The sequence below is a fragment of the Bos indicus genome, chromosome 15, assembly GCF_029378745.1.
Source record: "Bos indicus isolate NIAB-ARS_2022 breed Sahiwal x Tharparkar chromosome 15, NIAB-ARS_B.indTharparkar_mat_pri_1.0, whole genome shotgun sequence".
Taxonomy (NCBI): domain Eukaryota; kingdom Metazoa; phylum Chordata; class Mammalia; order Artiodactyla; family Bovidae; genus Bos; species Bos indicus.
The window spans coordinates 22,933,482-22,952,841 of NC_091774.1; the positions used below are offsets into that span (position 1 = coordinate 22,933,482).

Genomic DNA, 19,360 nt, shown 5'->3' on the forward strand with positions numbered 1-19,360 from the left:
CTTTTGACCCCATGTTTTCCTTCCTAATACTTATTTTTCTATTTTTGCTCCTACCAAGGTACAATCACTGGTTTGATGGAATGGCTTTACTTCACCAGTTCAAGGTGGAGAAGGGCACAGTGACATATAGGAGCAAGTTTCTACAGAGTGATACATATAAGGCCAACAGTGATCGTGATCGAATTGTGATCTCAGAATTTGGTACATTGGCTCTCCCTGACCCATGCAAGAATGTTTTTGAACGTTTCATGTCAAAATTTGAAAAGCCTGGTAAGCACCCTTTATTATGCCCAGAATTTTCAGGTAATAGTGATGATTCTTTAAATTATTATGACATATGTCAATCTTTTTTTATAAATATGGATCTTGATATTTATTTATTTTGATATGAGAGGATGTTTCAACTGCTTTCTCCCTTGATTGTGTGCTTAGGATCTCCTATAGTAAGTTGTGGTGTTTAAATAACTTTGGGGTTTGATTTCAGCAATTACTGATAACACCAATGTCAACTATGTGCTGTACAAGGGTGATTACTACCTTAGTACGGAAACCAACTTTATGAATAAAGTGGACATTGAAACCCTGGAAAAAACAGAAAAGGTAAAATATGGGTTAAAATATAATAGACCCTAAAATTTCTCTCCATTCAAATACTTTTTAGAGTAGTTATTATCAGAAGAAAAAATTGTATTCTTAAACAAAATCAAAATTACCCACTGATTCAGGTCATTAGGTACCCTCTGTCTTCATTAGAATGGCCTGTGGTATTGGTTATCCTTAAAGATAATTCTAGATTTCTTCCTTAGTCCAACTGTCTGAAGGCTAGGGCAAAGGAGACACAGCATAGTACAGACTTATTTCTGTCATTTCATTTTCTGCTTAGCTCTAGGTAGAATTGGACTGGAGATTACCTAGATCCATTCTGCCCTGGAGAAGGAAATGGCAACCCAATCCAGTATTCTTGCCTGGAAAATTTCATGAACGGAGGAGCCTGGTGGGCTACAGTCCATGGGGTCGTAAAAAGTCAGACATGACTGAGCGACTAACACATACTGCCTTCATGTTATACATTAATTTAAAGCAAAATAAAATTTGGGGCCAGAATTTTAATGCTTATTCTTTTGAACTTTCTTGTGATCTGGATAATCATTTTTGTGCATTTCTTGGTGGTGGTGGTAGGAGGGATTTTGTTTGGTTTTCTTGTTGTTTGTTCTTAGTTTCTTTTTCTTTAGTAGGAAAAATAATTTTGATTTCACAGAGGTGAGACATCAGGGCTTAAACTATAGTTTTTATATCTTATTTTAAAAGTATGTGATACATCCCTACTGTCTATGCATCTAAATAGAGACCTACCCATGTAATTTAAGTCTCTGAATGGTCTTAAATTTTCAGGTTAACTGGACAAAATTTATCGCTGTGAACGGAGCAACTGCACATCCTCATTACGATCCAGATGGAACAACGTACAACATGGGGAACTCCTATGGGAAACATGGTAACATTGCGGCGGGAGTCTTTGAAAAAATAACTGGGAGTTAACTGTCTTCCCAGAGTTCCATTACGGCTAAGATGTTAACTTATATGAAACTCATTTGAAAATTTCAGAAAGAAATCTCTGAAATTGCATTTCTGAACTTCAAATATGTAATTTATTGTTATGTTCTGTGGTCTTTTTGTGTATATACTTAGAAGCTGATTTTCTATTTGATCTTTTCATCATGACTCACATTTTTATGTTCCATTATGCTTTTTGGCTCACATGCATTGTAGAGATTTTCAGTATATATTTCTCAAACTTGAATTTTTAAGAGGTACCATACTATCAGAAATTTTAAATGGCACAGCAAAGAGATAAAGAGAAGGCACACTGTATGTTACATACAGAGGAATTTATTTTTACCATGGGAGTAATACACTACAAAGTAAGTTAAGGTTAAAGTTTGGTTGCATTTGCAGCTACTTGTATCACATCCCCTTCCTGTTCATCTGTATACTTTCCTAGCTGTCTGTTAATCTGTTCCAGAAGGTTCTAATGGCTAATAATGATAGTTAACATTTATAGAGTAACTAGTATGTGCTCGTGTTAACCACTTTTTCCCATATAGTTTCTCATTTAATCTCTGAGAAAGGTACAGTTATTTTTATTTTTTAATTGAGGTATAGTTGATTGACAATGTTGTGTTAGTTTCCCATATTCTTTTCCATTATGGTTTACTGCAAGATATTGAATATAGTTCCCTGTGCTATACAGCAGGACCTTGTTGTTTATCTATTTTGTATACAGTAGTTTGTATTTGCTAATCCCATACTCCTAATTTATTCCCCACCCATTTCCCCTTTGGTAACCATAAGTTTATTTTCAATGTCTGAGTCTATTTCTGTTTTGTAAATAAGTTCATTTGTATCATATTTTAGATTCCCATATAAATGATATCATATGATATTTGCCTTTCTCTGTCTTACTTTGCTTAGTTTGATAATATCTAGGTCCATCCATGGCATTAAGAAAGGTATTATTACTCCCATTTTATAGATGAGGGCAGTGAACCTTGAGAAGATTTAAGATGCTTGCTTAAGGAAGCCTCAAGTGTCTAATACCAGGCTTGGCACCAAGCCTGAATAACACAGAAAAAGCTTGCTATTAGTCATTTTGTTAGACCATCTTAATAATTATTTATCACTGAGTACAGAGGATTCTCTCAGGGCATGCAAATTCTTTATCATATACCCAAATATACATCTCCCTCTGGAAAGGAATGTGTAAGTACAAGTATTAAAAGTTTCTGACTGTCTATCTTAGCTGTCAATCTATCATTTATAACTATGAATCCTTTGTATAGATTAACTTTTGAATAGGTTAATGTAAGGAATTGGCTTTTTGGGTTGTTCATCTCTACCTCTCCATATTTACACATATAAGTATATATGAACGTGAAGACTTCAGGTTTGTTTTTTTTTACTGGCTCAAGAAGAGATAGGGTACCCTGGGAACTTCATCACCCAGACGTCTCTGCTCTTTGTTACCTGACCTCAGGTAGGGATGTATTCTTCAAATCTGTTATAGGAAGCATCAAACATCTTTTTAGGTAAAATCTTTAAGCAAATGGGTACACTGACTCAGCTTTTTTTGTTTTTTTTTGGTCCATTTTTTTTTTTTTGATCATTAAAAACTCATTTCTTAATAAATTAACTCTAATAACCAAGCGAGGCTTCCCTGGTGGCTCAGACAGTAAAGAATCTGCCTGGAATGCAGGAGACCCAGGTTCAGTCCCTGGGTTGGGAAGATCCCATGGAGAAAATGGCTACCCATTCCATTCATCAGGTACAGATGTGAAAGTTGGACCATAAAGAAGGCTGAGTGCCAAAGAATTGATGCTTTCGAATTTTGGTACTGGAGAAGATTCTTGAGAGTCTTGGGCAGCAGGAGATCAAACCAGTCACTCCTAAAGGAAATAAATCCTTTCCATTTGAATGACTGATGCTGAAGATGAAGCTCCAAAACTTTGGCCACCTGATGCAAAGAGCTGACTCATTGGAAAAGACCCTGATCCTGGGAAAGATTGAGGGCAGGAGGAGAAGGGGGAAACAGAGGGTGAAATGATTGGATGGCATCACCGACTCAATGGACATGAGTTTGAGTAAACTCCAGGAGATAGTGAAGGACAAGGAAGCCTGGTGTGCTGTAGTCCATGTAGAAAGAGCTGGACATGACTTAGTGACTGAACAACAGCAACAGCCCATTCCAGTGTTCTTACCTGAAGAATTTCATGTACAGAGAGGCGCCTGGTGGGCTATAGTCTATGGAGTTGCAAAGAGTTATAGATAACTTTGTATATAGTCCATAATATAAGAAATACTGTTTAACCATTTTTATTTATTTTTCTAAAATAAATCCTCATTAGATCAGTGATTCTCAGCCTTTAGAACACCCCAAAGCCATCTGGAATGCTTTCCAGCAATGTAAGATCAGTGGGCTTCATCTTCAGATATTCTGGTTCAGTATACTTGAAAAGGGGCTAAGAATCTGCATTGTAACCAACCCTTCACTCCTTATCTTGATGCATTTTAACAAGATCTCCAGGTGGTTTTGGGGAAAGTGGCCTATGAATCTCTGAGAAACCTTGCACCAGTCATTATGAGTTGTACTTGTTATTTTGCCTCAATTTGATGTTTATGCAAAGTCCTGAGGCGTCTCCCAGAGTTAGGCACAAAGTATTGAGCAAATCGTTTCTCTGGGCGTTCAGTCCTCTGCTGTGTGTTTCCTGGGAGTCTGTCTGCCTTGTACTTCCTGCAAGACTTACAGTTAGGACAGTTCATCAACTAGTAGTGTTCAAATTTAGTAAATTGAGTAATCGTCATTTAATCCAATTGCTGAGATAGGAAATTCTTCTCTTGATACTCTAATCTCAAGTAAAACTGGCTTTACTTCTTTTTTCTTACTTGATTATTTGGTTCAGTGAGGAATTTTTGAACTAGAACACAAATATATGTGTAGCTGCAGAGAGCTCAACTAAACAATATGTGTTTGGGGGACATTTAGTGATTTTTTTTTGGTAAATAAAGTGCTTGCTAGTAATTTCTACCTTTACAAAATAAAAAGCTTTTAATTGTTTTCACTTTTCCGGATATTTTTAAAAAGCCCTTTTAAAATTAACAGAAATCCTCTAAACATTTAATCTAGCTAGTTTTAAGTACTAATTTAAAATAATGTAATCTCTTAGATAGACACTTACAGTAGATGGAGATGGAGATGGTAATATTGGAACTGTAGAGTTTATCTTTCATAACTCATCACTGTATAAAGCATGATGTTTTATATATAATTGTTTCTCAAAACATATAGTATCTTAACCTAGACCTCCCCACTAATTGCTTACTCAAGTGTTTTTACTAGGATATCTAATAGAGGTTACAAAATTAATTTTTTAAAACCAAACTTTTAATCTTTCTCCCTAAATTTCTCTGCTTAAAATCTTCCCCATCTCAGTCGAGGGTAACTCTGTCATTCTACTTGCTTAAGATGATGACCTTGGAATCATGTTTTATACCTCTCTCACATCCACGTCTAATGGGTCAAAAAGTAATTTCAGCAATGCCTTCAAAATATATCAAAAATCCAGCTATGTCATATCACCTCCACTGCCCCCACTCTGGTTTGGGCCACCATTCTTTCTCATTTGAATTATTGTAATAGCTTTTTAACCAGTCTCCTTGCTTCTCCCTTTACCCTACTTCAGTTTATTCTCAGTATATCAGCCAGTTATCCCTTTAACCTACCCCACCTCATCTAGAATTTTCTCTCTGCTTGCTATGGGCAGGGCAGCACTGTCCTCACTGCAGTTATTTAAACACTCCAAACTTATTCTTGGCTGAGAATCTTTGCATTTGCTCTTCTCACCTCATAGCTCAGTTGGTAAAGAATCCACCTGCAATGAAGGAGACCCCAGTTTGATTCCTGGGTCAAGAAGATCCTCTGGAGAAGGGATAGGCTACCCACTCCAGTATTCTTGGGCTTCCCTTGTGGCTCAGCTGGTAAAGAATCTGCCTGCAATGCAGGAGACCTGGGTTTGATCCCTGGGTTGGAAAGATCACCTGGAGAAGGGAAAGGCTACCCACTCCAGTATTCTGGCCTGAGAATTCCATGGACTGTATAGTCCATGGGATTGCAAAGAGTTGGACACAACTGAGCGACTTTCACTTTCATCACCTGAAATGCATTTCTCCCAGATATCCTCAAGGCTCTCTTCCTCACTCCCTTCAGGTCTTGACTCAAATGCCACCTTCTTAGTAAAGCCTTCTCAGACCACCATAATTTAAGTTGCAAATAGTAGCAGTCCACATCCTTATACACTCACTTCTAATTCCCATTCCCTTGTTTATTCCTCATTATAGTTCTCATCTGATGCATTATATTTTTACTTATTGTATGATTTTTTAAAAATTTGAGTTTTATAGAAGAAGAGCCTTTTGTCTATTTTGTACACTATTTTGCTGTACACAAGTGTCTAGAATATGCTGCTTAGGACTCCTAGAAGAGTGCCTGGGATATAACTGACACTCAGTAAGGGCTTCCCAGGTGGTGCTAGCAGTAAAGAGCCCTCCTGCCAATGTTGGAGACTTAAGAGATGCAGATTGGATCCCTGGATCAGGAAGATCGCCTGGAGGAGGAAATGGCAACCCACCCTAGTATTCTTGCCTAGAAAATCCCATGGACAGAGTAACCTGGTGGGCTATGGTTCACAGGGTTGCAAAGAGTCAGATGTGACTGAAGTGACTTAGCTCTCAAGGAGCTGCTGATAAATGAGTAGGGAACCAGATGGTTATCCTGTTCCAAAAGAGGTGAAGAGATTGTGAGATTCTACAAGTTACAGGTTCCTCAGGACCTACGTTGGCACTTCTAACACCAGAAAGATAATTCAATATGATCTCAGTATTTGTTCATTCATTGAGTTATTTAACAAACATATGTTCTTAGTCAATCCAACAATAGTTTTTTATGGTTTACCTACAGGTCAGTGTTTGGTACTGAGGATGCAAAGATGTGTCAGACATAATTCCTGCTCCAGAAGAGCCTAGTCTGCTAGGAAACAGATAAATACACAGAAAATTATAGTAAATGAAATAAATACTCTGACAGTGTAGAATATAATCAGAGCATAAAGGAGGGGCAACAAATATCTTTGGATGGGAAAATCTGCATAAGGACTGGGTACCTGAGTTGATTATTGAGGAAGTAATAATAGTCAGATGAATAATTGCATGAGTGAATGTTGATAGGATAGGAGGAGAGGAGACCCAAAGTGACCCCAAGGATATAGAAGACTGAATGGAAGAAGTTGGACATAAATACAAATGGAGACTGTAGTGTTTGGAACTGGGGAGTGGGGAGAAGGACAGATAGAATTTGAAGATATTCCTGGCTGCTATCCTATCTTTTCCTTGAAGCTGGGATTGAGTTCATCTTCAGAGAGCTAGAAGGGAACCATTTGTGAATATTAAAATACAATAGCTGTTGGTTAGTTACTTTGTGTATGATGTTTCAAAACCTTAGCTAATACTGTTTATAAAGTTAATATATTTTTGTATCCTTGTCTTTGAAATAACCCCTTATGAAATATATGTGTCATGCATATTGCATAAGTCTTTTAATTGCTTTTGCCTAGTCCGCAAATACAAGGACTATCTTTTATTCTTCAAATGTATGTAAAACATTTAAGACAGGACTTTCCATTTTCCAGGTTCCTGCTATAATGTTATTCGGGTTCCTCCAGAAAAATCTGACCCTGGGGAGACAATCCATGGAGCCCAGGTGATATGTTCTATTGCTTCTGAGGAGGGGATGAGACCTTCTTACTACCACAGCTTTGGTGAGCCCAGAAATAAGACAAAATTTAACAGGACCTGCCTTAATGTCACTGTTGAAGGGGAACTAGTTTTGGAAAATAATATGTTAATATGGTTTATCAGAGTATGTGATAAGAGACCAAGGTTGTGTTTTGATGTGAATTAAGTTCATTCTGTTTAGTCATGTGTTGCTTACCCTAGCCAACTGACTGATGGAAGAGATATTTTAATACAAGCAGTTACGAAAAAAGTGTTAACAAGTTTTTCATTAATTGACTGCTCTAAGAAACAGCTGTCAGTTTAGGAAATTATCAGTTCCTTCCCAGCACATTGAGTCAGGGAGAAATAGGCTGAGATTTAGTCACCCAGCCATAATTCCACTTAAGTTCTCTATGAAGAACAGCCTCTCCCTCCAGGATGCTCCAGGATGAAACAATGAATAACTCCTAGTCATAGAAATCAGTCTCTTTGGTTTGTTTTGTATTGTGTTGTCTGTCATTGAATAAATACAAAGGAAAAATATACATTTATGCGTGTTTCCACAATAGAAGCTATGGGCTTTGGGTGATTATGAAGTGTCAATGTAGATGTATCAGCTATAATAAATGGACCACTCTGGTGGAGGAAATTGATAAAGTGGGAGCTGAGAATGTATGGGGATGGCGGTATATGGCAAATCTCTGTACTTTCCCCTTGGTTTTGTTTTGAGCCTAAAATTGCTCCAAAAAATAAAGTCTTAATTAAAAAAAAAAAGAATTTGACCATAAAAAATGGATAGAATTTAGTATTTTAGGTGATTTTAAAGACCACAAATAATAATCATGTTAATATTTTTTGGGAGGGAAATTCATATTCCACATAGATTGCTTCAGTTTTTTTCAGAATGTTTATTTTCTGCATCATAAACTTTTATAGCCAATCTGCTCCTGGATCCTTACCTCCAGTGTAAATAGCAAAAGGATTAAGAAATGAAGCTCCAGATCATAAATGACACTTTTAATATAATGCTTCGTAAACCAAAACAATTTGAAAAGGAAGGGAAAAAAAAGATTTAAAAAATGCAAGTTGAGGGCATTCAACCCAAGCTATTCTAAGAAGTTCCTGTTTTTTGTTTTTTGTTTTTTTTTCCCCTGGGACCTATGACTATTTATTTTTTCTTTTTTTAAAAAATTTATTTATTTTAATTGGAGGCTAATTACTTTACAATATTGTATTGGTTTTGCCATACATCAACATGAATCCGCCACAGGTATACACGTGTTCCCCATCCTGAACCCCCCTCCCACCTCCCTCCCCATACCGTCCCTCTGGGTCATCCCAGTGCACCAGCCCCAAGCATCCTGTATCCTGCATCGAACCTGGACTGGCGATTCATTTCATATATGATATTATACATGTTTCAATGCCATTCTCCCAAATCAACCCACCCTCTCCCTCTCCCTCTCCCACAGAGTCCAAAAGACTGTTCTATACATCTGTGTCTCTTTTGCTGTCTCGCATACAGGGTTATTGTTACCATCTTTCTAAATTCCATATATATGCGTTAGTATACTGTATTGGTGTTTTTCTTTCTGGCTTACTTCACTCTGTATAATAGGCTCCAGTTTCATCCACCTCATTAGAACTGATTCAAATGTATTCTTTTTAATGGCTGAGTACTACTCCATTGTGTATGGAAGTTCCTGTTTTTATGTAGGAACAGAAAATATATACAGCAAAGCTGAGAAACGATGAAGAATTATTTCTGATTGGCGTTTGTTTAGGTCACAGTAATATGTCCAACTATTCTGACAAGTCCCCATAACTGTTGCATTTCAGACATCTCTATTTTGCCAAATAACATTTTATTGTTTACTTGAACCATTTTAGGAATGACAAGGAACTACATCATCTTCATTGAACAGCCTCTAAAGATCAATTTGTGGAGAATCATCTCTTCTAAAATTCGAGGAAAGGCCTTTTCAGATGGAATAAGCTGGGAACCCCAGTATAATACACGGTTTCATGTGGTGGATAAGCATACTGGTCAGGTAGAGAATTTTGACTATGAATGATTGGACATAAAGGCAAATTTCCATATCACTGATTTTTCCCTTGTTGGGTATTTCTTACATAAGCCACTCTTAATTAAAGGATATTGCCTTCTTCCATAAGGAGGGCTAGCTATTTATTAATTAATACAGTGAATTTTGCATATCAGAAAATTATAAGAAATGGTTTTATCCTGTAAATTATCTGATTCAATTACAAAATGACAATAAAAATGACATCTAAGAAATCCTCTTGGCATGTTAGCATGGATTTTTCTGATAATAATATTTGCCAAAGAGAATACTGTTCATGCAGAGGTCTTCTGTAACTTTTGCAATTATATTTTTATTAGTTGCTTTTATGACATTTTGATATACAAGTATGATAATATCACCAAAGTCCAAAGCGTATTGGTTAAATATCTTTCTATAGATGCCTGATGAATAGCATTATTATATTTCTCTACTTTTTAACCCCTTAAAGAAATAGTATCCCAAATTTACTGTAGTCCCGCATATAATTTCATTACCAAAAAAATCCCATTTTAGTAATGACAGCATTTTCCAGAGGATTAGTCACTTAATTTATTATAAACTTTTTAATAGAAGTATTTTCTATTTAACCATGTACTAAAGAGTTTAGGATTTATTTATTCTTCAAAATATTGGGCCATATTTCATGAGAACTTTGAAGTTAGTTAAATCAGTTGATTGGTCTATATCAAATAGCCTCAGTTTATTGATTCATATGAGATGAGATGATTTTAAATCTAAACAGATTGGCTTCTACATTCCATATTCTGGTTTTCATACCTACCAGGCCTATTACTTAAACGGGGAGAAATCTTAATTTGCACTTTGTGGATCTGTACCCTAAAGGAAATAAAATATCTCTTTCTCATTGTGTTCCTGCAGCTTCTTCCAGGGATGTACTTCAGTAAACCTTTTGTTACTTTTCACCAAATCAATGCCTTTGAGGACCAGGGCTGTGTTGTCATTGATTTGTGCTGTCAGGATGATGGAGGAATTTTAGAAGTCTACCAACTACAGAATCTTAGGAAAACTGGGAAAGAGCTTGATCAGGTAGAATTCTCTGATTTGTCAAGAGTGGTCAAAATAATTTTGATCTAGCCAAGTTTTGGCTTTGGGCTTGGAATTTGCAGTTTCTCTTGCCTCTCTGGCAAATAAAGAGGGAGAATGGTTTTAAATCATTGAAGACATAAGTTTGTAATTTATTTATTTAATACTTCAGAATAATTCGAAATATGTACTTAATGCTTAGTAAAAATTATATTAAAGAAAACCAAGAAATATGTTTTGAAACACTTGTGATTAGTTCCTTATTACACTTGAGCACTAAACATATTTACATTTCTTAGAAGGGATAGTAAAATGGTAAGCAAAGCAAAACTATAATATTAATCCTTCGATAAAAGAAAATGTCTTAGTTCCTCAGCTTGAAGGGATTCATTTTTTCCTGATAATCAATCTAAGGCAGAAATTTTCCTTGGATTATGTAATGAAAATTGTTTTCTGCTGTAGTTTTATTTTTAAATTTTTAAAAAACATTGCTTTTAAGGTTTACTTACATTTACTTAGCTTACTTATGTTATTATACCTGTATGGTAGGTCTTGATATCTTGATATTTACAGTATAAGTACTTTAGCTCCTTTCTATTTAAAGATTGCCTCAGTTTTTGTTGGCCTTTTGCATTTCCATAAGTTTTAGAATCAACTTATTAGTTTTTGTAAAAGCAAACAAGCAAACAAACAAAAAAAACCATGGTTGGGATCATATTGTATGATCTGTCTAGATTAATTTGGACATAACTGACATCTTTACAATAATGAGAAATATTGAGTCTTCCAACTCATGAACAGGGAATCTCTCTCCATTTATTTTAATCTTTTAAAATATCTTTTTAAAAAGTTACATTTACATTAACAAAATTTATTCTTTTTATTTATTTGGCTGTGCTGGGCCTTCTGGGCTTTCTCTAGTTGCAGTGAGCAGGGGCTACTCTTCATTGCAGGGCACTGGCTTCTCATTGCAGCGGCTTCTCTTGTTGCAGGGCATGGGTTCTGGGCGCATAGGCTTTGGTAGCTGTGGCTCATGGGCTCAGTAATTACAGCCCATAGGCCCTAGAGAGTGCAGGCTTTAGTAGCTGTGGTGCACAGGCTCAGAAGTTGTGGTGCACTGACTTTAGTTGTGCCTCAGCATGTGGAATCTTCCTGGATCAGGGATTGAAACTGTATCCCCTGCAGTGGCAGGCAGATTCTTGCCCATGGTACCACCAGGAAAGTCCTGAATCTTTTAAAATTTCTTGAAGGAATGTTTATAGTTTTCAGTGTGAGGATATTACATATCTTTAGTTCAAGTCATCATTAGGGAGTTAGAATGTTTTGAAACTGTTGTAAATTTTATCTTTAAAACTTTCATTCTGTTTTTGACGATATGTAGAAATGAAGTTGATTTTGTATATTGATCTCATATTTAGAGAGCTTGCTAAATTCACTTATTAGTTTGATCTGTAAATTACTTTGGATTTTCTATGTATACACTCATATTATCTGAAAACGATGAGAGTTTTATTTCTTTCTTTACAATTCTTATGCATCTTATTTTATTCTTCTTTTTTTTTACTGTACTAGCTAAGACTTCAACTTGAAAAGAAGTGCTGATAGCAGTAATTATTTTCCCACCTCATTTGGAAAATGTTTAATAAATCACCACTAAGTATGAAATTGCTGCAGGTATTTTTATAGATACCTTTATCAGATTATCTTAATGGTACCTTTTGATAAACAGACGTGATCCAGTATATCAATAGTTTCCTTTATGAGTAATACATTGTGAATCCTGTTTTGGACATCTTCCTATGCCAAGGTCATAAAAATATTTTATGTTATCTTATAGAAGAATTTTTAATTCTAAAATTAAGTATCTATATATATTTATATTCTGTTTCTGGACTTCATTTTTTAGCATATCATAATTAGTTATTTATTCCATTTTATTTCTCTCTCTCCTTTCCACCTTCTTTTGGTTGAAAGGCATGATAAGCTATTACCAGCCTGGGCTCAGTGGGCAAAATCAGTTTCTTTTACATATATCTATCCTTTTTCAAATCTTTTCCCATTTAGGTTATTAAACAATATTGAGCAGAGTTCCCTATGCTATTTAGTAGGTCCTTGTTGGTTATCTATTTTAAATATTATAGTCTGTATATGTCAACCTCACACTCCCAGTTTATCCCCTCTACCATCTTTCCCCTTTGTAAACCATGTATGCTAATTGCTTCAGTCACGTCTGACTCTGCAAACCCATGGACTATAGACTGCCAGGCTCCTCTGTCCATGAATACTGGAGTAGGTTGCCATGCCCTCCTCCAGAGGATCTTCTGGACCCAGGGATCAAACCTCGTCTCTTATGTCTCCTGCATTGACTGGCAGGTTCTTTACCACTAGTGCCACTTGGCAAGCCCCTTGTAAACTATAAATTTGTTTTCTATGTCTGTGAGTCTGTTTTTGTTTTGTAAATAAGTTCATTTGTATCATATTTTTTAGATTCCATATATAAGTAGTGTCTTGTGATATTTGCTTTATCTGATTTACTTCACTATGATCATCTCTATCCATGTTGCTGCAAATGGTATTATTTCTGTCTTTTTAATGGCTGAGTAATATTCCATTGCATATATGTTACACATCTTCTTTATCCATTCTTCTGTTGATGGACTTTTAGGTTGCTTCAATGTCTTGGCTGAGGCTTCTCTGGTGGCTCAGATGGTAAAGAATCTGCCTGCAGTGCAGGAGACCCAGGTTTGATCTCTGGGTTGGCAATATCCCCTGGAGAAGGGAATGGCTACCCACTCCAGTATTCTTGCCTGGAGAATTCCTTTACAGAGGAGCCTGGCAGGCTACAGTCCATAGGATTGCAAAGAGTCAGACACAACTGAGTGACTAATGCTTTCACACTTCATGTCTTGGCTTTAATTTGTATTGTAAACAGTGCTGTAATGAACATTGGAATGCATGTATCCTTTTGGACTGTGTCCTTTTTTTTTTTCTTCTTCTGGATATATTCCCAGGGATTGCAAGATCATATGGTAGCTCTATTTTTGGTTTTTTAAGGAACTTCCGTACCATTCTTCATAGTGGCTATACCAATTTACATTCCCACCAGTGGTGTAGGAGGGCTCCCTTTTCTCCACACCTTGTCCAGAATTTCTTGTTTATAGTCTTTTTGATGATGGCCATTTAGAGTGGTATGAGGTGATATCTCATTGTAGTTTTAATTTGTATTTCTCTAATAATTAATGATGTTGAGCATCGTTTCATGTGTCTCTTGGCTATCTGTATATCTTCTTTCTTTTTTTATTTTTTCAGTTATAAAAGTATGACAACACATTTACAAGAGACTTGGAAAATACCGAACAAAGTTACAATATACTCCCACTATATATTACAATTATCTTTTTAAGTAGATAAATTAAGATTTTTAGTTGGAGTTTCAATATCAAACTCTCAAAAACTAATATAATGACTAGAGAGAAAAGTGGGATGATATAGTAGACCTGAAAAGCAATATGAACCAGTTCAACATAATTAAGATTTTCACACAACAGTAGGCGACAAATTCTATTCAATTCTATTCTATTCAAGTACCCATAGACTATAAACCAGGGGACACCAGAGCATATCCAGGGACATAAAACAAGGTGCAAAAATTTTGTCATCTAAAGTTACTGAAATCACATAGAATCTGTTCTCTTATCACTGTTATACTGGAAATCAATATCAAAAGATATTTGAAGATAACTCGCATATTTTCAAGTGCAATGTGACATTTCCCAAGAGAGAGCTTTGACTTAGTTATTGAAAGCCTCAATAAAATTAAAAGACTGAAAAAACACAGAGGGTGATTGCAGAGAAGTATTTAAATGAGGAATTAATATCAAAATGAGAAATCAATATCAAAGATACTTTTAAAATGCCATGTATTTGGAAATTAAATGTATACTTTTAAATGATGGGTGTATCTAAGAAGTCATAACAAGAAAAATTAGAAAATATTTGTAACAGCATAAAAATGAAAAGAGAATTTATCAGAATTTGTTGCATGCAGCTGAAGCTGCTCAGTGCAATTAAATACAGTGTGGAGTCTTGAGTAAGGTATAAAAACAAACGATAGACACTAGCATAAAATTTTGTGAAATTTGAACAAAATTTGTACTTTAGTTATTAACTGTTGTTGTTGTTCAGTTGCTAAGTTGTGTCCAACTCTTTGTGATCCCATGGACTGTGGCATGCCAGGCTTCCCTTGTCCTTCACTATCTCCTGGAGTTTGCTCAAATCCATGTTGATTGAGTCGGTGTTGCTATCTAACCATCTCATCCCCTGCTCCCCTCTCCTTTTGCTTTCAATATTTCCTAGTATCGAGGTCTTTTCCAATGAGTTGGCTTTTCTCATCAGGTGGTCAAATTATTGGAGCTCAGCATCAGTCCTTCCAATGAATATTTAGGGTTGATTTCCTTTAGGATTGACTGGTTTGATCTCCTTGCAGTCCAAAGGACTCTCAAGAGTCTTCTCCAGTATCACAATTCAGAAACATCAGTTCTGTGCTCAGCCTTCTTTATGGTCCAACTCTCACATTTACATGACTACTGGAAAAATCATAGCTTTAACTATATGGACCTTTGTCAGCAAAGTGATATCTTTGCTTTTTTAATACACTGTCTAGATTTGTCCTAGCTTTCCTTCCAAGGAGCAAGCTTTTTAAAATTTCAGACTACAATCACATCAGCAATGATTTTGGATCCCAAGAAAATAACAGCTGTCACTGTTTGCACTTTTTCCCCTTCAATGTGCCTTGAAGTAATGCAATGATCTTAGTTATTTGAAAGTTGAGTCCTAAGCCAGCTTTTTCACTCTCCTCTTTCACCCTCATCAAGAAGCTCTTTAGTTCCTCTTTACTTTCTGCTGTTAGAGTGGTATCATCTGCATAACTGAGGTTGTTGATATTTCTCCTGGCAATCTTGATTCCAGCTTTTAATTCATTCAGTCTGATGTTTTGCATGATGTGCTCTGAATAAAGTTAAATGAACAGGGTGACAATATATAGCCCTGGCATACTCCTTTCCCAATTTTGAACCAGTCCATTCTCCCATGTCCAATTTTAGCTGTTACTTCTTGACCCACATACATATTTCTCAGGAGACAGGTAAGGTGATCTGGTATTCGCATCTCTTAAGAATTTTCCACACTTTGTTGTGATCCATACAGTCAAAGGCTTCTGCATAGTTGATGAAGCAGAAGTAGATGTTTTCTGGAATTCCCTTGCTTTCTTTATGATCCAACAAACATTGGCAATTTGCTGTCTATCATATGTTAATCTCCTGTTGTTGTTTTTTTTTTACAGCATAGTATTTCTTTATTTTCTCAGAATTGCATTTGAAGCTTCAAACCTTATTCAAAAGGTTTTAAATCACAAAGATAATAAGTTTTCTAGACTTTCAGCAGTAATACCAGATGCCAGAATGAATAGAACTATATCAAAGTATTAAACAAATATAAATGATAAATCTAGCATTCTATTCATACTTAGTCAAACAGGTGGAATCAAGATGTCATAAATTTTTTTAGCTAGACAAAAATTCATGTTTTCTAATATATATATATTATCTTATACATATATATATGTGTATATATATACACAAAACCTTTATAAATATATGTGTATATATATGTATACAAAAGCTTTTTTTTAATATGTATACAAAAGCTTTTATACTACACTCAATAAAGGTTTGAAAAAGAACAACAAAAGGAGAGAGTTGGAGAAGTGGGAAAACATAAACTAAATGAAATGGGAACACTGAATATGAAATAGAAAAAAATGAAACAAACTAGATAAACATAAAAGATCATCATATAGTCCAGTTGGTTTTAAACATGGCTGCTCATTAGAATCATAGCTGGAGCTTCAGAGAGATAAAAAACACCTGGGTATTTGTATTTTTCAAAAACTTCCAAGATTTTGCATCTGGATTTTAAAAAGTGATTACAAGTTTTTCTATTAAATGGTAGTTTCAGTATTACAGAATCCTATTATTTTCTGTTGACCAATCATGATACAACGGTATTAAATGAATAATAGTTACATAATGGAAAAGATGTTATCAGATTTCACAAACAATAGCCAGACCAAAAAAAAAAAAAGATAATTATAATTGCAAGCCATATGGAAATATGATTAACCAAACAATATAAACCTGCTAGAACTAACATCCCAAAAAGATGTCCTTTTCATTAGAGGGGACTGGAATGGAAAAGTAGGAAGTCAAGAAACACCTGGAGTAACAGGCAAATTTGGCCTTGGAGTACAGAATGAAGCAGGGCAAAAGCTAATAGAGTTCTGCCAAGAGAATGCACTGGTCATAGCAAACACCCTCTTCCAACAACACAAGAGAAGACTCTACACATGGACATCACCAGATGGTCAACACTGAAATCAGATTAATTATATTCTTTGCAGCCAAAGATGGAGAAGCTCTATACAGTCAGCAAAAACAAGACAGGGAGCTGACTGTGGCTCAGATCATGAACTCCTTATTGCCAAATTCAGACTTGAACTGAAGAAAGTGGGAAAAACCACTAGACCATTCAGGTATGACCTAAATCAAATCCCTTATGATTATACAGTGGAAGTGAGAAATAGATTTAAGGGCCCAGATCTGATAAATAGAGTGCCTGATGAACTATGGACGGAGGTTTGTGACATTGTACAGGAGACAGGGAGCAAGACCATCCCTGTGGAAAAGAAATGCAAAAAAGCAAAATGGCTGTCTGAGGAGGCCTTAGAAATAACTGTGAAAAGAAGAGAAGTGAAAAGCAAAGGAGAAAAGGAAAGATATGCCCATTTGAATGCAGAGTTCCAAAGAATAGCAAGGAGAGATAAGAAAGCCTTTCTTAGTGATCAATGCAAAGAAATAGAGGAAAACAACAGAATGGGAAAGACTAGAGACCTCTTCAAGAAAATTAGAGATACCAAAGGAACATTTCATGCAAAGAGGGGCTCAATAAAGGACAGAAATGGTATGGACCTAACAGAAGCAGAAGATATTAAGAAGAGGTGGTAAAATACACAGAAGAACTGTACAAAAAAGACCTTCACGACCCAAATAATCATGAAGGTGTGATCATTCACACTCATCTAGAGCTGGACATCCTGGAATGTGAAGTCAGGTGGGCCTTAGGAAGCATCACTACAAACAAAACTAGTGGAGGTGATGGAATTCCAGTTGAGCTATTTGAAATCCTAAAAGATGATACTCTGAAAGTGCTGCACTCAATATGTCAGCAAATTTGGAAAACTCAGCAGTGACCACAGGACTGGAAAAGGACAGTTTTCATTCCAATCCCAAAGAAAGGCAATGCCAAAGAATGCTCAAACTACCACACAATTGTACTCATCTCACACGCTAGTAAAGTAATGCTCAAAATTCTCCAAGCCAGGCTTCAGCAATATGTGAACCATGAACTTCCAGTTGTTCAAGCTGGTTTTAGAAAAGGCAGAGGAACCAGAGATCAAATTGCCAACATCTGCTGGATCATGGAAAAAGCAAGAGAGTTCCAGAAAAACATCTATTTATGCTTTATTGACTATGCCAAAGCCTTTGACTGTGTGGATCACAATAAACTGTGGAAACTTCTGAAAGAGATGGGAATATCAGACCACCTGACCTGCCTCTTGAGAAACCTGTATGCAGGTCAGGAAGCAACAGTTAGAACTGGACATGGAACAACAAACTTATTCCAAATAGGAAAAGGAGTATGTCAAGGCTGTATATTGTCACCCTGCTTATTTAACTTATATGCAGAGTACATCATGAGAAAGGCTGGGCTGGAGAAGCACAAGCTGGAATCAAGATTGCCAGGAGAAATATCAATCACCTCAGATATGCAGATGACACCACCCTTATGGCAGAAAGTGAAGAACTCAAGAGCCTCTTGATGAAAGTGAAAGAGGAGAGTGAAAAAGTTGGCTTAAAGCTCAATATTCAGAAAACTAAGATCATGGCATCTGGTCCCATCACTTCATGGGAAATAGATGGGGAAACAGTGGAAACAGTGTCAGAATTTATTTTCCTGGGCTCCAAAATCACTGTGGATGGGGAATGCAGCCATGAAATTAAAGGACGCTTGCTCCTTGGAAGGAAAGTTATGACCAACCTAGACAGCATATTAAAATCGGAGACATTACTTTGCCAACAAAGATCCATCTAGTCAAGGCTATTGTTTTTCCAGTAGTGATGTATGGATGTGAGAGTTGGACTATAAAGAAAGCTGAGCGCTGAAGAATGATGCTTTTGAACTGTGGTGTTGGAGAAGACTCTTGAGAGTCCCTTGGACTACAAGGAGATCCAACCAGTCCATCCTAAAGGAGATTAGTCCTGGGTATTCATTGGAAGGACTGATGTTGAAGCTGAAACTCCAATACTTTGGCCACCTGATGTGAAGAGCTGACTCATTGGAAAAGACCCTGATGCTGGGAAAGATTGAGGGCAGGAGGAGAAGGGGACGACAGAGGATGAGATGGTTGGATGGCATCACCGACGTAATGGACATGGGTTTGGGTGGACTCTGGGAACTGGGGATGCACAGGGAGGCCTGGCATGCTGCGGTTCATGGGGTCGCAAAGAGTCGGACATGACTGAGCGACTGAACTGAACTGAACAATATAAAATAATTACATAGAATTTGAGGGGTTAACTAGAGTGACGTGGTAAGTGGAAGCGCATACATGCACACATTTTCATCTGCCCAGCCGGTTGGTGCCTGTAATCCATTTACATTTAAGGTAATTATTGATATATATGCTCCTATTACCAATTTCTAAATTGTTCTGAATTTATTTTTTGTAGGTCTTTTCCTTCTCTTATGTTTCCTGCTGAGAAAGTTCCTATAGCATTTCTTGTGAAGTT

At 36.3% G+C, this 19,360-nt stretch overlaps 1 protein-coding gene across 4 annotated transcripts in view; it reads left to right on the forward strand.

Annotated features, from left to right (window-relative positions):
- The window catches only part of BCO2 (beta-carotene oxygenase 2), a 79,120-nt gene that overhangs the window by 50,656 nt on the left and 9,104 nt on the right, over positions 1–19,360 (forward strand). For all 4 annotated transcript variants that reach the window (XM_070803410.1, XM_070803411.1, XM_070803412.1 and 1 more), the window contains 6 exons: positions 59–270; positions 485–600; positions 1,393–1,495; positions 7,239–7,367; positions 9,214–9,374; positions 10,290–10,457. In XM_070803410.1, the coding sequence (XP_070659511.1) occupies positions 59–270; positions 485–600; positions 1,393–1,495; positions 7,239–7,367; positions 9,214–9,374; positions 10,290–10,457 (889 nt within the window). The remainder of the gene's footprint in view (positions 1–58; positions 271–484; positions 601–1,392; positions 1,496–7,238; positions 7,368–9,213; positions 9,375–10,289; positions 10,458–19,360) is intronic.